This window comes from Papilio machaon, chromosome 3 (assembly GCF_912999745.1).
Source record: "Papilio machaon chromosome 3, ilPapMach1.1, whole genome shotgun sequence".
NCBI lineage: Eukaryota > Metazoa > Arthropoda > Insecta > Lepidoptera > Papilionidae > Papilio > Papilio machaon.
The window spans coordinates 1,871,991-1,894,462 of record NC_059988.1 but is presented as its reverse complement, the minus strand read 5'-3'; the positions used below and the strand labels follow the sequence as shown (position 1 = coordinate 1,894,462).

The following is a 22,472-nucleotide window of genomic DNA, read 5'->3' as shown; positions in this document are numbered from 1 at the left end:
AAGAAATATTTTCACGTATAAATAAATTGATTAAATAAAAACCTATTTTTCTTTTAAGGCAGTTATTTTCCCAACAAACCTTGATTTGTAATTCTCTTATCATATATTTATGAGGTTAGAAAAATTGCATTTTTAAGGATTACCAATTATCTAGATCGAAAAAGGAAACTTTTTGGGGGTGAATATTTTTTTTAAAAAAATAAAAAAAAAACAAAATTGATAACAAATGAGATTATATATTTGAAATCACATACAAAATATTTTGAAGAATGTTAAAAATAACACTAAATGCTATATTATTTTATATATGTTCATTATTTTGTTCTAGATATGAACTAAAAGCTTGTAATACTGGCTGACATTCAGACATATTCTACATCAATAAGTAACAATTGACCAACTATTAGAATATATCTGTCAAAATTTGAAAAACGGCAGTGATTTTTTTTAATAAATACTCTTTGAATAAAATTTTAATTCTAATTTGTGATTTTGTGCATAAAATATGCAGTAAAATAGCTAAAATTTTAATCGTAACAACACATTTATAAAATTTTAATATTGCTTTTTATCTCAATTGGTGTTGCATTGACAACATGGTGTTGCAATATAAGAAAATTATCAATAAATATAAATGTTCTTATTGCCAGGTATTCACTTACATGTAAAGCGCTGAGTTTTTATAAATATTAATAAATAAACAACAATTATGAAGAACGAGACCGATTTGTTATGTTGTAAAATAAAAGCCATCCAAAAATTTTAAAGAGATATTTTTCTAATACTTTTCCCAAATATTAAATTCGATTAATTATAGGTCTTCAAATTTATAAGCCAAAATACTGACCTATCAATATGCGACATCACATTCCAATAATCTCAATCTTGTAACATAGAAAACATTCAGATGCATTGCAACATCGGTACAGATGCGTTGTAACATCGGTACAAACACGTTGTAACATCGGTACAAACACGTTGTAACATCGGTACAAACACGTTGTAACATCGGTACAAACACGTTGTAACATCGGTACAAACACGTTGTAACATCGGTACAAACACGTTGTAACATCGGTACAGATGCGTTGCAACATCGGTACAAACACGTTGTAACATCGGTACAAACACGTTGTAACATCGGTACAAACACGTTGTAACATCGGTACAGATGCGAATACCATCAAATTGGTCTCGAAATGATGCTGTTTCGTCTCGAACAGTGTACAATTCCAGACAACACAAACAAATCGGTCACCGCAAGCCTCAGACATACAAATACATTACTGTTGTGCCGGGAACTTGGTGACGGCGTCGTGTATGGCTCGCGCCACGTACTGCACGTTGCCGGGGTTGAGGCCGCACACGTTGATACGTCCCGTACGCAACAAGTAGATGTGGTACTCCTCTATCAGGTACTCGCTCTGACGCTGCGTCAGACCAGTGTACGAGAACAGACCGATCTGGTTCACTATGTGGTCCCAGTTGCCAGGAGTGCCAAGTCTATTAAAAAAAAATTGCGTAGTAGTCGAGATGAATCCTTAAACTAGAATACAAATACTATTAAAAACTCACTTGACTAATTCTGATCTTAATGCTTCTCTCATCTCGATGACTCTAGATGACATTGCCTTGATGTGATCTCTCCTGTAAACAGAGAATAAACATAGTAAAACGTATTCAGTTCTTACTAATATTATAAATGCGAATGTTTAGATGGATGGATGTTTGTTTGAAGTTATCTCCGGAACGGTTCAACGGATCTCGATGGAATTTAGCATAGATATAGATCATAGTCTGCAAGAACACATAGGCTAATTATGTTTTTTAAATTCCGAGCGGAACTTATGGCAGTCAGAAAATATGCGAACTAACAATGTCATCTTGACAACGTCATATTTTGACCAATGACAGAGCGGCAGCTGCACGGTTTAATGTTGCCATATTAATAATTTCGAAATTGCATCAAAAAATTCGCATGATGTTTAGGCTAATTTGCTAATGTATGAAGTTATATAATGCGAAATTACTAAAACAGGTCATAAATTGATTACTTTCGGAAGAAGTTAATAAATTTTTGCTCACTGGCAACCTTTAAAACTTGTAAGCACCTAATGTCAATGTCAAAAATCCTTGTGGGACTATTAAAGGTAAAACTTGCCATTGATCGAAGAGATGCTTGTTGGAGAGCGCGGTGGCCACGACTCTGGCGCCGTGCGCCGGCGGGTTGGAGTACATCCCGCGCACGATCCACGTCAGCTGCGACTTGCACGGCGCCACGTGCTTCGCGTCCGACATCACTATGGCCAGATTGCCCACACGTTCGTCTGCAAACATTCGCTTTACATTCATACATCATCTATACCAATATTATAGATAGGAAAGATTTTAATGTTTGTTTCTTTGCATTGAATAGGCTTTGAAATTACTGAACTAAATTGAAAAATTCTTTCACTTTTGGAAAGCTGCACCTATCATCAGGTGACATTGGCTATATTTATAAATAATTTTTTTAATAAAAAATACTCCTTGGTTTATAATCTTAAGGTATAAGATAATCAATACATAGTATAAAACAAAGTCGCTTTCGCTGTATGTCCGTATGTATGCTTAGATCTTTAAAACTACGCAACGGATTTTGACGCGGTTTTTTTTAATAGATAGAGTGATTCTTAAGGAAGGTTTGTATGTATAATATCGACAGTAGTAGGTATATTTTGCATTGCACCCGTGCGAAGCCGGGGCGGGTCGCTAGTTTAGTATAAAATGGTAAAGTTTAGATGTATGGATGGATGGATGCATGTAGAATAGAAGGTACCTCCAGATCGGCTAAATGGATCTCGCTGAAATTTAGCACATATGTAGAAAATAGTCTGGAACCACACATAGGCTACAAGTCCGCGCGGACGGACTCGCGGGTGTCAGCTAGTATACTAATAAAATTAGTATTTAACAGAGTCAAAGGCATTTCAAATAACCAGAATGAAAGATGTTATTACTTACTGTAAAGTCCGAAGTTCTTTGCATAGGACTGAGCGCAGACGAGCTCGAAGCCTCGCTTGACGAAGTAACGCACGGCCCAGGCGTCGCGGTCCAGATCTCCCGAGGCGAAACCCTGGTATGCACTGTCGAAGAACGGGAACAACTTGCGTTCCTGTAAATAATTGTAACGATCAGATAGATTATCGTTTCTTCGCTAAAATTCTTCCTTCCAATGTTATTTGTGTCGCTGACCTCCATAACGTCAGCGATTTTCTCCCACTGCTCGTGTGTGGGATCTATGCCGGTGGGGTTGTGGGCGCACGCGTGCAGGATGATGACAGAGTTCTCGGGTGCGCCCTTCAGATCCGCGATCAGACCATCGAAGTCAATGGCGCGAGTCTCCGGGTTCCAGTAGCGGTACGAACGCGGTTGCGTGAAACCAGAGTTCATGAACACGAGATGGTGATTCTCTGCAAACGTTCGCATTTTTTAAAATTGATGTGATTATCCATCAATAAAAATCGTATGGCCGATTTGGATTTAACTTACCCCATGTCGGATTGGAGTAGTAAAATGTTGTATACTTGAGGTGCTTGTTAAGGAACTCTGCTCCGACGCGCAGTCCACCAGTCCCAGACAGTGTTTGTACACCGAATGCCTAACGTAAACATTTTTTTTACTCATACATATGGGTATAAAGTTTATACTAGTCTGGCCGTCAACACTTATTCTTTGACTGCCAGTCTCCATTACAAACATTTCGGTTCAGGTATTACACATTATTTCATATAACCTTATATATGATAGCTAAAAGAGGAGACTTCTATCTAACACGTGCAATAACGCTATCATGTCTACATAATAGAATTAAAAAAATCTTGATATCGATAACAAAAATATCGGTTACAGATAAACTATGTACTTTACTCTAGCACACATTGAATTATTATTAATAATAATAATTCATGATCGGCTTGATTGCTTATTTGCAACCACAAAGTTGTTTCAACAGCTTTATTTCATCACATTAGATTATCGTTCGTATCTTAATATAAAGTGTATCAAGAGAAGATTCACTACACATCGTGTTTACGTCAAGACGATGTAAACAATTACATAATTGGATGAGTTAATCCAACTATAATGGAAGACATATCTTACGTCAATAAACCATAAACAACTGATATTGCATTTTAGTTAAAAATATGCTAGCCCGGCACTATAATTGGTTGTTGATATTCGTAAAAAATACTTACACGACCTTCGGCAATCACAGGGTTATCTTCTCCAAGCAACATTGACACTGACGCAGACGTAAACTGGTCCAAGCCTAACAAACAACATTTTAATTATTATAACGCCCTTAATATGAACTTTATAAGATAGCATATCAAGAATTAAAATTTGCTAAATAAACAGGTGTCTTAAATAGTGGGTACAATCCTGAATTTATTTCACATATTTTTTTCATCGAAATCCAAAATAAAAAAATGTTTGACGGACAAGTGATCCTGTATTAGGTGATAGAACATTTAATGGGGGAATGCATTATTTGTATGGCTTTTGTGAGAGAAGATCCACAGTTCTCAAACGAAGTCCATCGATTTCGTAATAATTATAACCTTGACATCTTTAGTTTGTATTATGTAAAAGAAAGATAAAATTGACGTGTAGTTTTTGATTTACCAACTTTCCTAATTAACCGTAAAGACACGCAACAATTAAACGACATTGTAAAATGTACTCTATTTCAATTAGCATGGAGTCTATTATAAAAAGGTGATAGGAATTCATTATGGGGCTACTAAAAATTTTCCGATATCCTATCACTTTAATAATGAGATAAATGAGATAGATAAGATAGATAAAGAGGTATTGTTAGCTAATACATGCACTTTGAGATTGAATGGTGTGTAATGAACTAACGTAATTTTTAGATAACAGTCAGATAAAGAAATTGCCTTCAATCTATTACGATTAAAGGCAATATCATTGTCTCAATCTTATCTAGTAAATTAAAAAAAATAGGTTTTTTTTAATTACAATTTAGTCAAACATAGAATTTAATTTTTCTATTATTAACTGGACATAAACAAAAGCTATTACAGAGTTGTGTTCTGTAGATAAAAACAATTTTAAAACGGTTGAATTCATTCATCTTAAACAAGATATTTTTGTTGGATGATTGATAATTCTATATGTGAATTAATTAGTGTATAAATTAGGTTGTAGTACAAAGCAATATTTATTAATGCACTTTGCATTTTTGTATAACACTGAACTTTAGCACAGACAAGCTATATATAGCATGCAATACTGCGGCAATGGTCAGTGGAACCGAAACCGGCCTTAATTTTACATTAAACATGTTAAATAGAAAATTCACGTTCGAAATAGAATTATGTGCTTAATATAGCTATACCAATATAGACATAGTGAAATGTAAAAATAACTAGTTGGCATAGTGTCTCATAAACAACTGCATAGCTGGCTACTGTCCAGTTTAATGTTTTATTTACTTTTCTATTTATATCATATATCACTTTGTCAAACTTAAGAGTTCCCTAACAAACATTGCACACATTAGAATAGAAATCTGTATATATAATCTATATATATAAAAGAAAGTCATGTTAGTTACACTATTTATAACTCAAGAACAGCTGAATCGATTTCACTGAAAATTGGTGGGCAGGTAGCTTAGAACCAGGAAATGGACATAGGATTTTTACCCCGTTTTCTATTTTTTATTCCGCGCGGACGGAGTCGAGGGTAAAACCTAGTTGTTGTATAAACAAACATAAATTTCTGTTATTTTATTATTAGTTTATTAGTTAAATAGTAATTTTACTTTAAAAATCCAAATATTTCCTAATAGATTTAAAAGAAAAAAAATTATCTAACTAATAATATAAATGTGAATGTTTAGATGGATGCATGGATGGATGGATGGATGTTAGTTTGAAGTTATCCCCTGAATGACTCAACAGATTTCAATGAAATTTGACATAGATGTAGATCATAGTCTGGAAGAACACATAGGATACTGTAAATAATATTCACTGTAATATTCAGATATGTGTGAAGTCAACCTACCCACACTGGGTCAGCATGGTTGATTATGGCCGAGTCACCCCTAACTTGGGTTGCCTCCGAACCCCTTGGTAGGGATGTATAGTGAGCTAATGATGATGATGAATTTTATTTCCTTTGAAACTATAAAAGTCATCAGAATAAAGCTGACATTGACAAAGTAAGATATAAATTCTTACCAAGTACTGGTAGATATTCATGCAGCAAGGATTCATCTTCTGCCATCTGCTTTTCTGTTCTGCGCACCACTGGCAACACCCATGGTTTACCATTTTCATCCCTGTATGCTAAATTGAAACAAAAGAAATCAATATGTAGAGTTAACAAGCATGCTTAAATATGAATATTATTCCATAGTGAGCAATCAGAACAGTGGTAGTATTTACAGGAATGTCTGTCTAGCGGCCTGGTCCTGTACACACATACATACATTAATTTTATTTTATATGACAGCTGCAACTTGTTAGTATAGTCATAATATGTTGCTAACAAACTACTCTAATTGGTTCAATTGTCATAATTACTTTCATCATCATAACTGTCAAAACATGTTGAGAATAATAAAGGAAGACGAATTTTGTTCATTATTAAAAATTTTACTTGATTATAATTTAGCTATAGGTGTGACCTTCATCATTATAATTATGCAGTGCACCACAAATGTAATGTTGGGTAATGTTTTCATAATGTTACAGTATTAAGATTTAGATTTTTCTTCAAAATGTTAAGATTTCAAATAATCTTTTACATTAGTAATAGCAAACATAAAGATACCGGCCGGTTACATAATAAATTGTTTATTCGTAATTTTAATCGCTACAAATGTGAAACTTTGATAATACAAATTTAAAACAAATTTTTAACAAAAAATATACATTTCCACAACTTACCCCCAATTGTTAAGTTGACTTTATTTTTAAATGTGTCATCAATAAAAAGTTTGTTAAGCTGGAAGACTTCGATTGGAGGTCCCTGCTCGACACCTTCAAAACGCGAACCCATATTTGTATCAAGTTATTTTATCTCAGTAATACTGCTTCAACTAAACTAAAAAGTTATCAGACATGCAAACTTATTTTGTTTGAAAATTATCGCGTGACCTTCAAACGTCAAGCAATGTCATTTTCATTTTGCGATTTGCCGTTTGCGGTTTGCGTTGAGCAACGATCATGGTTCTTTAATTTTCACTGTATATGGCAACATTACTTAATTTAGCCTTATAGTCCTCAAATGGCCCACTTTCTGCACTTTAATCATTTTTTATTAATTTTAATGCTTTTTTATATGATTATTATAATACAAAGATAAATTTTTCTTATCCTAAGTTTTTTCGTAACTAACTTATATAGAAAAATGGAGTGTTTGCATTTTTTCTTGATATTCGTATTTTATTTTAATCCATATTACTCTAGGACAGTAGTTAATTCGTGAAATGCAAATAACTTGTTTATAGCAAAGAAATAAGCTTTCGCGATACAAGGTTTACTATCATTAAATTTAAAATCAAACCAATATTGATTTAAATCAGCAACGTTCATGAGAATACGGGAGCTACACCACTTAGCTTAGCAACTAATCACTACATTTTACAATAAAAGAGCCATTTCGTTTACATACTGCTTTTAATAACCTTAAAATCTTTTATATTGCGTATAAACTGGATTATTCAAAAGACAGACTCTTGGATCATCTGGTCTCATAATCATGTATACAGATTTGTATTCCTTATTATCTCCATTTCTTTTTTCATAGTTGTAGACTCCAACAATACCAAGAACAATACCGATTGCAGCCATACAACTTGAAGCCATAATTTCTGGAATTTCCCACCAACCTCGTCTGATCAATCCAGACAATGTTTTGGCAAATTTGACTTGATGACCAATTGTCTGAGGCATAGGCATTTTGGACTTTTTATAGAATACAATTGTTAATTAAATAAATTTGAAAGACCCCTTCGTCAAATTTACTACGCTTGTCAATTATAACATTTTTGTTTTCTTTTATTACAATTCTTTATCATGTTATACCTGGCTATATACATCAAAGTTTAGCTTAAATATTTTTGCATTATCATCGTCGTTTTGAATGTTAGCTTGGGTATATCTACTTAATCAAGTAATATCTATGTACTCCATATTGAAATTATATTGTAAATTTTTCGTTTTTTTTTTAAAAGAATAAGATGCTTAATCATATCGCAAAATATCTTATATATTTTATACTATTATGTAAAACTCACGCCTTACTTTGATTATATTATAGTTTTTTTTTTCTATTCAAAATATAGTAGCTAAAGGACATGTAGCCAAAAATCCAAAAATAATAAAATTGATTAAAGCCAAGTGTCAATTTCACTGTCAAATTTTATGACACTCCTATGTCAACTGTCATTTGAAATTGCAAGTAGAAGTATCAATATCAAGTCAAGAAAAACCTAGAAAATCTCATTTCCTTTAGAAACCACTTCGCTTGTGAGAATTTATACACGGCTTCATAAATGGCTGCTCCGGCCACACGAAGAACAATCGGCCAACTTTTCCAACAAGGTTGGCATGAAATTCCAGAAGTTATGGCTTCCTCTTGCCTTGCTATCGTTGGTATTGGCTTAGGAGCTTTGGGTGTATATAATTACAATAAAAGGGATGGTGATAACAAAAGATACAAACAAGTTTATTTAATCATGAGGCCCGACGACCCTAGAGTAGCGAAAATTCGAAAGGATTAAAAACGAACTGAACTAAAATGTGAAATTAGTGGCAATTATGTAATAAACTTGATTATATTATGATATGTTTTATTATTTATTTGTGGTTTTCTTAGTAACTTCTGTGCAACACTAGCTTCTTGTTTGTATCAATCAATGACCAAAACATTAATAATTGTGTATATTTGTGTATTGTGGATATAAATGTAGAAAACCGAAGTGATAAAGTTTAAGTAACACCATTTTCAATTTCATCAAAGTCTATCCAGTTTAGGTATGCAAAGGAGACAATAGAAAATATAAAGTATAGGAAAATAAAATAATACAAATAACTTAATTACTTGTAATTGTAACACAATTTTTTTTAACATCATACAATAGTTAGTGCTACAGCAAATATCTGAATATCACATAATGCTGAAAACACCTTTGAATAAAAAACTTGATTCAACTTAATTACTTCTTATACATCACCATTCATTAAATAAACAAAATTATAATGACAAAATGTTTCAATCAGTAAACTTTCCACTGTTGAAAGACCTATCCAAATCACAAGAACAGAGATAACATGTTTTAGTTATATTGACACACTCACGGAATAACCCCGTAATAGGAAAAATCAAATTTTTCAGGAGAAGCAAAAAACCTTATTTCTTTAAAAACTTCATCAATAATTATTGTACAAAGATTCTCTTTTAGATACCAAAACAAAGCTAATTTTTATAGCTACATTGTATTTAGTTTTCATTCATGTATTCTGTGCTATGAAGGAAAAATGATACAGGAAATAAAAAAAAAAATCTGTTTCAATAATTACTTTTTATCTCCGTAATTTACATTAAGGAAAATAAAAATAAAAATTCACAACATATAATAGGACCTTTAGATGCCGAAAAAATCCACCCAGTTTTAAAGATTTAGGTAGCCATGTGTATGAAGCCTAACTTAGATTTCAAAACAAATGTATATTAGAAGCATTTGAAGTAATTGTCTGGGTTGTTCTTTTCTGATGAAACCGGTCAAAACCAATTTAAATAATTAGAATTTTATACAATTCCTTCCAACTGTGTATTTTCATATTATAAGCAAATGTTTAAGACTTTTAGAAAAAAAAAGTTTTTTTTACAAAGTTCTACATTATAATACAAAATGTTGATTTCATGCTGTTTGTCACTGTGGATTTAATAATTGGTAATTTTACGTACCAATAATTTATAAAAAAAAAAACAACAACCCAACTAGTTAATATTAGTATAGTAAAAACCTCTTATCATTTCTTACATGATTTAAAATCTTACAAACATATTTTATAATACTGTTTATTTGTACCTTTAGGCAAGAGATTGAGGATATGAGCCTTATAATGCAAAGTAATATAATCTATATATATAAAAGAAAGTCGTGTTAGTTACACTATTTATAATTCAAGAACGGCTGAATCGATTTGACTGAAAATTGGTGGGCAGGTAGTTTAGAACCAGGAAACGGACATAGGATAATTTTTACCCCGTTTTCTATTTTTTTATTCCGCGCGGACGGAGTCGCGGGTAAAAGCTAGTATTAAATAATATCACTACATACAATTTCCATAACTAGCTTGCAAGAGTTCAAGTATTTATATTAGCTTGTAAAAGATACATCATAAAAAGATACACCCAAGTTATTGTTCAAGTAGTATTTTTTATTATTTCTTTTTCTTCTTTTCCTTGCTTGTACTCGGTTTATCTTTAGACGCTGCTTTATCTGTATTGACTTTCTTTTTCTGTTAACAAATAAAGAATATATTAACCTTTCTTAAAATGTAAGCTTCCGTAACAAATAAGTTAGGATTGTGTTGTGATTTTTGAGATGTACGCATCCAGTTTAATATTTAAAAAAAAATGTAAGCCGTCATGGGACGCTTGGCAGATGTGAAACATCGTGTGTGTACAAGTAATATGTATAAAAGATATTATTAAAATAATATATATATATATATACCTCAGTATAGCGTGGCGACCCGTCGCCACGGCAAGCGTCGCCACGCCAACAATTCGGTTTACAAGTGAGCCTACAGATGTTTCACATCAAAAATATTAATTAATTTAAATTAATTGTTATCACTAATCAGTTATTTAAGTGAGTTTGTCAAATGATAAGGTAGGAAAGCGGCATCCATGTTGTTTTGGAATAATACCGTGTTAGGAACGGAAGTACTGTTGCGGGTAGTCTCACAAAAAGTTTTATAAGGAAGCATGCGCTGCTGCTCATGGCAGTCTCTTTCCATCCGTCATCGCGGACAGGCTGACATTTAGTTTAGTTACGAGCTGCTTTATATTATTGCGAGGACTATTTAGAAGTAGAGTTAAATTCGGTATTTCGCTGTTAAGTTGGAATTTCATTATACTTGTAGCATTACCTTTATCATCGCGTCGTTCTCTGGGTCGCTATCCTCTTGTTTATCTTCTTGGTCGTTCTCGTCTTGTTCGAGAAGGTCGTTTGTGTCTTGCAGGTCGTTATCCGTAGGTTTTGCGCGTCGCACGGCGCCAGGTGCGTATGGCAGCGCACTCGCGCGCTTGTTGTATAGACGAGTCATTGCTGCTTTCACCTGAGTCATTGTTAAATAATACAATGGATCATGTATAGGTTAAGATTTCTTATGAAATATTTTTTAATTAAGTTATTTTATAATTTTTTTTTTAGTATTTTTTATGAAGTTTAAATTTTCAATGTTTGTAGATTCAATAAAATCTTAATCTTTTTTTTTAATTGATATAAACAGTGAAATAAAGTGGGGTATAAATAACTGATAACTGCTATTTACAAATAACTAGCTGTCGCCCGCGACTCCGTCCGCGCTGAATTACCAGACTATGTTCTACATTTGTGCAACATTTAATCATGATCTGTTGAGCCGTTCCGGAGATACCTTGAAACAAACATCCATCCATGCATCCATCCATCTAAACTCTAAACTTTTGCATTTATAACATTAGTAAGATTAATATAGAACTTATAAAATTTATGACCACTTACTTTAGAATCAATTAATATCATAGGATTGCGTTGTCCGGGCCACAGGGACAATTCAATGAGAGAATCCAAGTCCTCCCTCAGGAGATGGTAAGACTCCAGTACATCCAGAGACTGCTGGATGCCGTCAGCCTTGTGAGTGAGTAGCGGATGTACAACCGCATCTCGCAGGTGCATAGCATAGTCCAGGAATATTGAAGACTTCGAACCGGAGGTGCTAAAAGTTTATTTAGACAAAGCTTGAAATTTAGCTGAGAGAAGAGAAATATTTTGAACAGAAAGTGAGTGCCTTCTATATTCTATAGCAGTTGCCCGCGACGTCATAAGCGTGAAATTATAAAAAAAAACTAGTAATAAAATAGTCTATGTCACTCGGATATAATGTAGCTTTCCAACAGTGAAAGAATTTATAAAATACTAGCTGTCGCCCGCGACTCCGTCCGCGCGGTTAAAAAAAAATGAAAAATAGATGTTGGCCGATTCTCAGACCTACTGAATATGCTCACGAAATTTCATGAGAATCGGTCAAGCAGTTTCGGAGGAGTACGGGAACGAAAACTGTGACACGAGAATTTTATATATTAGATAATAAAAAAAAAATCTTTCATCTTTATAATATTGGGTTAGATTATAAAGACACTTTAATACCTTTAATTTACTTTCAACTTTTTTACAGTTGTTTCCTTTGTCAAAGTTTCGGAGAGAAGGAAAGAGATGATAATATATTTTTGTATGAATTTGTATGTGTGTATGTGGTATCACCTGAGCCTGGTGTGCGCGTGTATCTCCTGTCCGAGGCGCTGCAGTTTCCCGGCGCGCGAGTTCTTCCCCAGCCAGCCGGGGAACTGTATCTGACCGGCCACGTGTCCCGCCATCGCCTGTCCCGGGATCACCGAGCTGTACATCGCCTGGCAACAAAAACATATTGCTATATAGTCATACATAATACAAATAAATATGCAGTTAAAAAAAGAAAAACTTTATTTTTTATTTGTTTTTTTTAATTTTTGGAACGAAGTTTTTAAAACTAGCTTTTAACCGCGACTCCGTCCGCGCGGAATAAAAAAAATGCACACAAGATAAAAAAGTTCCTATGTCCGTCTCCTAGTTCTAAGCTACCTCCCCATCAATTTTCAGCTAAATCAGTTCGACCGATCTTCAGTGATAAATAGTGTAACTAACACGACTTTCTTAATTTTCAAAATAAGTCTAGACTACAGGAATCCACAATGGATATAGACCCTCCAATAATATAAAAAAAAATTACGCTAACGATTAGTTAGTGTCTTTTTGGAATTATTGTCATTTTGTTTATTTAAATGTTGTCTATTAAAAAAAAAAAAAAAAAACTTTTTTTAAAGTAATCATGTATATGATACACATTTAATGTATGTGTAATAAATTGTGAACATACCTGTATGGGCAGTAAGTTCCAAGCTTGACTGCCTCGTATCCTCGCATCCACCAGATCACCCAGGCTGATGCTGTCCGATGCCATGCTCAGACGATCCAATACCTTGCACCTGTTTATTTACAGTTCATTTTCAATTATCATACATTTATATACTGTTCAATATTTGTTTACATGTAGTCTGGAAAATATTTTTATCTTTAAATGATATCCTGTGAATATAACTGAAGTTTTAATAATAAAATTATTTCTTTTTTTGCTTTTTTTTTTAATTATTCTTTTCTCTTCGTCAAGCGTCGGTGACTTAAGAGTTAAGCATTTGACTTGCAATCTACAGGTCCTGGATTCGAATCCCACCATGTACCAATGTGTTTCTCGATTTTCGATGTACACATATACATTTATCCTATATGAGAAGAAATTCAGATTTATGTGAAATCAACCTGCATTGGGCCAACATGGTTGACTATGACCTAGTCACCCCTGACTTAGGTCAGGCTCGGAGCTCATCAGTGGGGACATATATTGGTATGATGATGCTGAGTTCTCTCATACAAAAACTCATCGCCTTTGTAAAACCCTGTTTTAACTTATAATTCAAAAAATATAGTAAACAAACAAATAAAAACGTTACTTGGGACAATGTGGCACCACTTGTATGTAATTCTCCTGCACAAAGAGCGGCGCCAGACTGTAATCGTAGAAGAAGAGGTCCGATCTGTCATTTATTGACATGTTCTTGTGCTCAGACTCTGTAAACACCTTTCTTACTGCTTCCCATGGACCCTGAGAAAAAAAATTTACCTTAAAACTATAAGATATAAGAATGGAAACATTTATGTTTGTTATCTATGAACTTGTAAACGAATAGATTGTGGTGAAACTTTGGTAAAGAAAACTCTAGAACAGTTATGTCAAAGATACGGCCCGCGATCGCAATGTGTCACAGAAAGAAGAAGTTATAAGACTTCATTCGATTCTAATTTAATAAATAAAACGTATAAATATAAATAATAAATAAAAATTCAGTTTTTTTTATTTTCTATCTGGCCTACCTACGAATTCAAAATTTAATATATGGGCCTCTGCAATATTGAGTTTGACACCTATGCCCTGGTTATTAGAGAAGATACAAGGGGGTTAAAAATTTAACAGTGGTAGACGCCAGCAATATCTGTTGCACGAATTGACCGAAACGCCTTGTGAAATACCTAAACCACACAGAAGACAAGCGTCAAGTGGAATTCCGCGTTAGTTAGATGAGTGTGTGTGTCGGAAGCCTAATTTTTTTTTCTTTTCCCACCATTTTCTTATAAGTAAAGGATGCTGAAGTGGATTTAACAGAGGAGAGGACACATAGGAAAGGTATATATCCCCTTTCTATCCCTTCCACTGTGGATTTAAGTCAGTCTGTTTACCATCTTAACAATAAAAAAAAAATTATTACAATAACTAATGTGAATGTTACCAATTTAATATCCTTCTTGATCCTTTTAGCATCATTCTTGAGACGTTCAGAATCAGCGAGGTTGGGATCTGCGGCCCATATTGAGAGCAGGTGCAGCGTCTGCCTCACATCCTGCCCCGCGGCTACGATCAGCTGCGACAGCGCCTCGCCAGGGATCTTTATGTGCTCTTTGAAACACGTCGACATCATCGCTGACTACGAAAACATTAAGCTCCATTAACATCTTACATGCTATATATAATGGACCTCGTTAGCTCAGTGGTTAGGCACTTGATTTGTATGGCAGATCCTGGGTTCGAATCCTGCCAAATAACATTTATCTGATATTATATTATAAATAAATATATACATACATAAATACATTGTTTAATGACTTTAACAGATTGATTCGTCAGTTAAACCCCTTTAATAATCCAAAAGCAATACCGGAGTACCAGCATCACTTAATCGTATATCACCCAATCATAACAAAATTAATAAGCTATCCATCATTGACATCTTTAAAGATTCAAGTGTAATTATAAAAAATAAAATTAAAGATTATTTTCTCAATTTAGATCAATCACCATAAGAGTATTTTAGGTTATCTTATTTACTCATTTACTACTAGCTTTTACCCGCGACTCCGTCCGCGCGGAATAAAAAAAATGCACACAAGATAAAAAAGTTCCTATGTCCGTCTCCTAGTTCTAAGCTACCTCCCCATCAATTTTCAGCTAAATCAGTTCGACCGATCTTGAGTTATAAATAGTGTAACTAACACGACTTTCTTTTATATATATAGATATAAAAGTTTTCGGTTTTTCTGTTTGTTTTTTTTTATGTTATAAATGACAAATACATGACAAAATGTACTCTGATATAATTTTTTTTTTTATTAAATTGTAATCTTTCATTTAATATGTAAGGTTCCTAAAATAAATATAAAAAATATAATACCTTGATCTGATCAACAGTTGGTCTGTTGAAGCGCAGGTCGTAGCAGTAGTTGACCAGTGATCTCATCTTCTGACTATTTCTATCATTGCACATGCAAATTATGGGCACTGATGTTGACTTTATTAAACCAATTAATTCTTGTAAACCACCTACATACAAAAATTACATCAAATATATTTTTATAGCACTAACATTATGAAAGTAGTCAGTTTGTAAACTCACTAGACTTATAAACTAATGGATATTTGTAAACCAAATGAATCATTGACTTTTTCAATGTTTTTTTTCACTTAAGTCTATGTAATATTGAATCAAAATGTCATATTGTAAACTAAGTCAACAAACTAGTTGTCGCTCGCGACTCCGTACGTGAATTAAAAAAAAAAACAACTTAATAATTAGCCTATGTGTTCTACATCTGTGCCAAATTCTACAAGATCCGTTGATTGGTTTCAGAGATACTTTCAAAAAAACATCCATCCATCCATCTAAACATTCGCATAGTAATATTAGGTCCTTACATATGAAATTGGCGTTTTTCGTACTGGTCACTTTAATCACGAATTTCTCCTCTTTGGTAAGAAATTCCAAATTCAAATTTGTACAGCTATAGACTCATGTATTTGTGGTTCGATGACCGTCATTCATTTGTTTTTTTTCTTCTGTTTTTTTCTGTTTGCGTCACTCATTTTACAAAATGGAAAACTTAAAATATCGCATTATTTACGAGTACGAGTTCCGCCGTGGCACTAGTGCTGCGGAAACGACTCGAAGGGTGAATGATGTGTATGGCGGTCGTGTTGCAAAAGAAAACACAGTTCGTTTTTGGTTCCAACGTTTTCGTTCTGGAAATTTCGATCTGCAGAACAAGCCCCGTGGACGGCCTGAGACTCAAGTTGATAATGAAGAGTTGAAGGCTATTGTGGATGCGGATCCATCGCAAACCACGTCCGAGTTAGCTGAAGGCTGCGATGTTAGTGATAAAACTGTTTTAATTCACTTGAAGCAAATTGGGAAGATTAAAAAGCTTGAAAGGTGGGTACCTCACGAATTGACTGAAGCAAACCGGCAAACGCGCGTCGACTGTTGCGTTACATTACTAAACCGGCACAATAATGAAGGTATTTTAAACCGAATCATTACCTGTGATGAAAAATGGGTTCTTAACGATAATCGGAAGCGCTCAGCGCAATGGTTGGATCCTGGCCAGCCAGCCAAATCCTGCCCCAAGCGAAAATTAACCCCAAAAAAGTTACTTGTAAGCGTTTGGTGGACTAGTGCCGGTATTGTTCATTACAGTTTTCTCAAATCTGGCCAGACTATTACGGCTGATGTCTATTGTCAGCAATTGCAAACCATGATGGAAAAGCTAGCGGCTAAACAACCTAGGCTGGTCAATCGCTCCACGCCACTGCTGCTTCACGACAACGCTAGACCACACACTGCGCAACAGACGGCTACTAAATTAGAAGAGCTTCAATTGGAAAGTCTAAGACATCCTCAAAAGTGCATAGAAAATAATGGTTTATACTTTGATTAATTAAATATATTATATGAAAAAATATTCGACTTTTTGTTCCTCCCATACAAAACGCCAATTTCATATGTAAGGACCTAATATTAACTATTAAAATTATTTTCAAGTAACTTACCTCTATCTTCGTTACCAGCCATACCATCAACCTCATCCATTACTAAAACATGTTTTTTTGAAATAGCTTGTTTACTTGTATCACCTGTTAAAAAAATCATATTTTACACATTTTTTAAATCAAAATTTGTTAGGTTTACTTCTGTTTTGTATAACTTAAAGTACTTAATACCTATAACAGTGATAAGTACATGTTTTTAGATATTTGCATGGACTGACATAAAAATCTCGCCATATTGCTTAAAAATATGGCTCTAAGTATAGCTGTCGCCCGCGACTCTGTGCGCGTGACATTTAAAAAACCTAATAAGTGTGCCTATGTATTCTTTCATATTATATTCTACATCTGTGCCAAATTTCATCAAGATCCGTTAAGCCGTTCCAAAGATACCTTTAAACAAACATCCATCCATCCATCTAAACATTATTGTTTATAATATTAGTAATTATGTATTAAAGAAGGCAATTAAAGATCTCCTAGATTTGATTTTTCTTTTCTTGGTTAGCCTTTACATAAACAAATAAAATAATTCACCTCTGGCATATCCTGATAATGAAGTAGTTGTCAGCAGTTCTCCGATCTGCTCCTTTATTAATGTTTTATTCCTGGTATCTGATGCATTGAATTCCACCACATCAAAGCCCAATTCCTTGCACACTAGAGACACTGTAGTTGTTTTACCTACAAACAAAATAAATCATCATCATCAGCTCACTATGCTTTCCCACTGAGGAGCTCGGAGCCTAATCTAAGTCAAGGTGGACTAGGCCATAGTCAACCACCGCTGATCCAATGCGAGTTGGTTGACTTCACACATATCTTTGAATTTCTTCTCAGATATGTGCAGGTTGCAGGTTGTTTTTATTCACTGTAAGAACTTCGGTAAATGTACATATGTAAATTGAAAAACATTGGTACATGGCGGGATTCGAACCCACGATTTGCAGATTACAAGTGCTTAACCCCTGAGCCAACGATGCTCTTCTAAATATGTTTACTATATTCAAAACTGCACTGTAAAACTGTGTATAATCTAAATGCATTAATAAAATAGTTTTCATAGAGTAATTTAAGGAAAATTTTAAGGAAGCCAAGGTTGCTGACTGACAGCAGCAGGGATTAGGGAAAAAAAAATAGTTTTCTCAAAAAACTTACCAACACCAGGAGGTCCAGAAAGTAGGGCCGCTTTATAGTAACCCCCATCATCATTCTTAGCCCATGGATTAGGTTTAGGAAGCTTAGCTTTTCGATTGGCATACCATTTTGTCAACCAATTTGTCAGTCTGTGTTATAACAAATTACATAAGAAATGCCGTACTCAGAATCGTTAAAGGTCCCTTTGCAGTACAATCTAGATTAAAAAATTTTGGAGTTCACATCAAGCAAAATATTATTAACAGAACTTACTTTTTAACATTACTGTTAGGTCCATGTTGGCCTATGATTTGTTTAACGCTCACTGGTTTGTATTTGTCTACCCATAACATGGTGTTCACTGTTTGAGCACCCGATTTGAAGACACCTGTAAAACATTTGCTTTATTGTGAACTAGTGGTCGTCAGCTAGTACGTCAGCAGAATTTAAAAAAAAAAAACTTGAGAGGTGTGTTGGGACACCCGGATGGAACGAAGTTCCTTTCGATTAATTAGTGAAGGAACCAATGTTTATTCTATGATAAAAAAACTTAAGTCTTCACAAGAAGTACATTTTATTTCTATGAATTTTCGTTATATATTGTCACGTCGTTGCCATGGTGAAGTAGCGCTCATTCGTCTATAGCAAAAAGTGTCGTGACAATTTCTCGTAAGAATTTTTTCCGTCTAGCTTCGTTTCACAACGCGCGATACGGAACTTCGTTCCAAAAATAGCATGAAATGTGTCCTTATGAATCAGCTATCTTACCGTCCAAGTCCCATCAAAATCGGTCCAGCCGTTCCGGAGATTGCCCGGAATAAATGAGGCCTTACGGAAAGACATACAGACAAACATTGTATATTACATAATTATAAATTTTATCAATCACTAGTTCCATTGCCCAAAGAACTGAAAAAACAATTTATGTATGCTAAAGAGTTTTGATCAGGATGACAAAGTTCAACATACCAGTATTAGTTGGTTCCGGTTGCTGTATTTTTCCTTCGTTCGCATTTTCGGTTATATCTGATTTTCCCTCAGATTTACTTTTATGCATACTTATATCTATTTTTTCTATTTTCGTTTCTGTTTTAATTTCACTTTTAGATTTAATTTTTATTGCTTTAACATCTATTTTGGTATCATTCTCTTTTTTATCTGTTGGTGATTTAGATTGTACTTTTTTGGGTTGTTTCTTTGCCGATTTAGGTTCTTCTTTTATTATAGTTTTATTTTTGTTAGATAAATCTATAATCATTTGCAAGAATTCATCTTCGTTGATTATTTTGATCCCCAGCTCTTCAGCTTTAGCCATTTTTGCTGGACCCGGGTCCTCTCCTGCAAGGACATGCGTTACCTGGAAATGTAATTTTTTACTAATTTGTAAATTTGAATAAACATGTTTTTTTGTGTTTTAATTTTTCTTTTCTGTTAACATAGCGCTAAACTTCGATATTAATGTGGCTTTGCTTCCTATGAATAATTTTAAAAATAAAAAAAAAACTTTACACTCACCTTTTTCGTTACAGCACTTTTAACACACCCCCCAAAACTGTTTATTGCTTTTGTAATATCTTCTTTTTCAAATGAATCTAATACTCCAGTTAGAACAAAGGCACAATCTTTTAAACAATCTGGTGTACCCTAGAAATAAATAACTACTATTTCAATTCGACATTAAAAACAAATGCAGATGTCTATGGGCAACCGTCACTTCGCTATTTTGGTGAATTCTAGTGGCCACTTGCTCATTTGCCAGATTTTACTATAAAAAGAATAATACATTTTCTACAATAATTTTTCGATAATAACCATAAAATTAAATAGCCAATATCTCTCGCGATGTAATTTTTTTTTTTACATCGAGAGATATAAGTATAATACTGAACAGATGCTAAATGATCTTGATATTGAACCACAGTAAAGCAAATAATGGCAGAAATAAGAGATTAAGTAAACTAATGGCAAAATTTCCCATACCTTTGGAATTTCTTTTGCACCTAAATGTTTAGGTCCAGATCTATTTAAATAATTTTTGTAAAGTGCTGCTGACATGATTTTCCTTTCGTGTCTTTCTTCATCTGTGAGAACTAAAATATATTCCAACATTAAATATAAAATATTATTTACATCACATTTATACATAATGAGATTAGGTTTGAAAAAAATAAATTGTATTTTACCAGATTCATTAAGACTTTTATCCATTTTCCGTTTCTTGCCTTTACGAACTTCTTCGGTTTGACTGTTTTCAATAAATTCACTGAAATCTGCCTTTGTTTCTTCAACCCCATTTATTTTAACATCATCTCTATGTGTATCATTTTTATAATTATTCTTTGCATGCTTTGATTTTTCTTTTGGACTTTTTTCATCATTAATCTGTAGGTCCCTTTCTAAATTTTTCTTTGTTTCCTTAGATTTTTCTTTTGGAGTTCTTTCTGGTTTGACCGTCTGTTCTTCTCTTTTTGTAGGACTTTTTTCTAGTTTTGTTACAGTGCCTTTAATTTTTTTATTCATTGATTGATTTGTTTCTGTTTTATCTTTTTCTTTATTGTCATCTTTTGATTTATTTGTACCTTCCGATTCTTCAATTTGATCAAGTTCTAAAAGACTCATTTCGAATTCATCATCTGAATGAATTCCAGTTTCGGTTTTCTTATTTTTCTTAACTAATAAAGGTTCACTTCTTTTTATTGATCCATTATCAAAAAGGTCAACTGATTTAACCTCTTTCAATGTGTTATGATTAGATTTATTTTGTTTTCTTTTATTCAAATCTTCTTCTTTCTTTGGAATTTTCTTTTTTTGAACATCTTCATCTGAATCATCTGATATTGCCCTTTTCCTTCGTGGCTTCTTCTCCTATAAATACACAGTTTGAATGTAATTACAAGATATATTTCACATACAGAAGTAATACATACAAACATACTTCAAAATTAGTTTATGTCTTCATGAAATCTACTTCACAAATCGGTACTGAAATGTACAAATTAATTGGAAATAATCAATACCTTCTTTTTGATCTCCATTTGAGGTGATTCCGGTATAACATCACTATCATCATCTTTTATGGCTGTCTTTGGTTTGAAAAATGAACGAATATCCTGAAAATGGTTCAACTTGTGTTTTGATGTTTTTGTTACAGTTAAAGCCATTATTAGTACCACGTGAATAGTATAAAATCAATAAACTTTGCAATATTTAATACAAAAATATTTTCTATGTTAAATATCTAAGTATACAAAAGAGAACTCAACTATCATTTTAATAAAGTATTGTTCACACTCACAAAAAAATAAAGGTAGACAGTAAGAACATGTATTAGAAACTGTTTTTTAAGTATTGAGAATACAACTAATTTTTCATTTTATTTTTTCATTCATTGATTCATATTTAGCCAACTTCAAAAAGAAGGAGGTTATCAATTCATCTGTATTTTTTTATGTGTGTTACCGTGATGCTCTGCCCCTGGTGCTCCGATATTGATAAAAATTATTTTAATCGAAAGGAAGTGCTTGCAGATGGATCTCATTTTTTTTTTTACTTTTTTTTAAATAACTAGAAGATTAGTAGATTTTGAATTTTATCTTTACAACAGTAGTCAAATGACAAACTTACAATTATGTTTAAAATGATATCCTTTAATATAGGCATAGAATTCAAGAATCCTACCTTTACTAATTACTATACTCAAATTGGTTAGTACAAAGTACTATGAAAATTTCCATTTATCTTTATTCTATTATCCTGAATTAACATATTTCATAAGAATTTATATAATTAAATATGGAAAAATCTTATTTTTGCAGTGCAACCACCACCCTAACATTTTGATAAAAGTCTTATCTACTATTTTATCAGTCTGCGATTATATTTAAAATACAATGATATATTGGAAATGCATTTTATCATTCGGGAACCACATCTATAACAAGTGATTGACACATACATAGTGTCACAGTCAAGCAATCTGATCATATTTTCGTTTTTTTTAATGCAGTTTGTGCATACCAATAGCTGAATTTAATCCATAAATTTAAGAATATGGTATGGCTGCATCTAGCG

At 33.2% G+C, this 22,472-nt stretch overlaps 3 protein-coding genes across 3 annotated transcripts; all 3 read right to left on the bottom strand.

Moving 5' to 3' along the window:
- Positions 1–635: 635 nt before the first annotated feature.
- Positions 636–7,208, bottom strand: LOC106707580 (aspartate aminotransferase, cytoplasmic). Its single transcript, XM_045685868.1, has 9 exons — positions 6,966–7,208; positions 6,255–6,362; positions 4,239–4,312; positions 3,532–3,640; positions 3,235–3,452; positions 3,004–3,154; positions 2,162–2,327; positions 1,576–1,647; positions 636–1,503 (listed from the first exon to the last, which is right to left on the bottom strand). The coding sequence occupies exons 1-9, from the start codon at positions 7,075–7,077 to the stop codon at positions 1,284–1,286; spliced, it is 1,230 nt and encodes a 409-aa protein (XP_045541824.1). The 5' UTR covers positions 7,078–7,208; the 3' UTR covers positions 636–1,283.
- Positions 7,209–7,686: 478 nt separating this feature from the next.
- Positions 7,687–8,066, bottom strand: LOC106707857. Its single transcript, XM_014499301.2, has one exon. It carries the CDS (start codon positions 7,977–7,979, stop codon positions 7,707–7,709), a length of 273 nt encoding a protein of 90 aa, XP_014354787.1. The 5' UTR covers positions 7,980–8,066; the 3' UTR covers positions 7,687–7,706.
- Positions 8,067–10,353: 2,287 nt separating this feature from the next.
- LOC106707801 (replication factor C subunit 1) lies at positions 10,354–21,619 on the bottom strand. Its single transcript, XM_045686348.1, is given in 17 exon segments — positions 10,354–10,547; positions 11,184–11,372; positions 11,801–12,014; positions 12,560–12,705; positions 13,212–13,320; positions 13,828–13,994; positions 14,677–14,871; positions 15,616–15,764; positions 17,268–17,351; positions 17,802–17,948; positions 18,423–18,550; positions 18,675–18,789; positions 19,371–19,758; positions 19,917–20,045; positions 20,382–20,491; positions 20,585–21,266; positions 21,419–21,619. Coding segments are annotated over 17 exon segments (3,174 nt in total). The 5' UTR covers positions 21,563–21,619; the 3' UTR covers positions 10,354–10,469.
- Between the last annotated feature and the right edge of the window lie 853 nt (positions 21,620–22,472).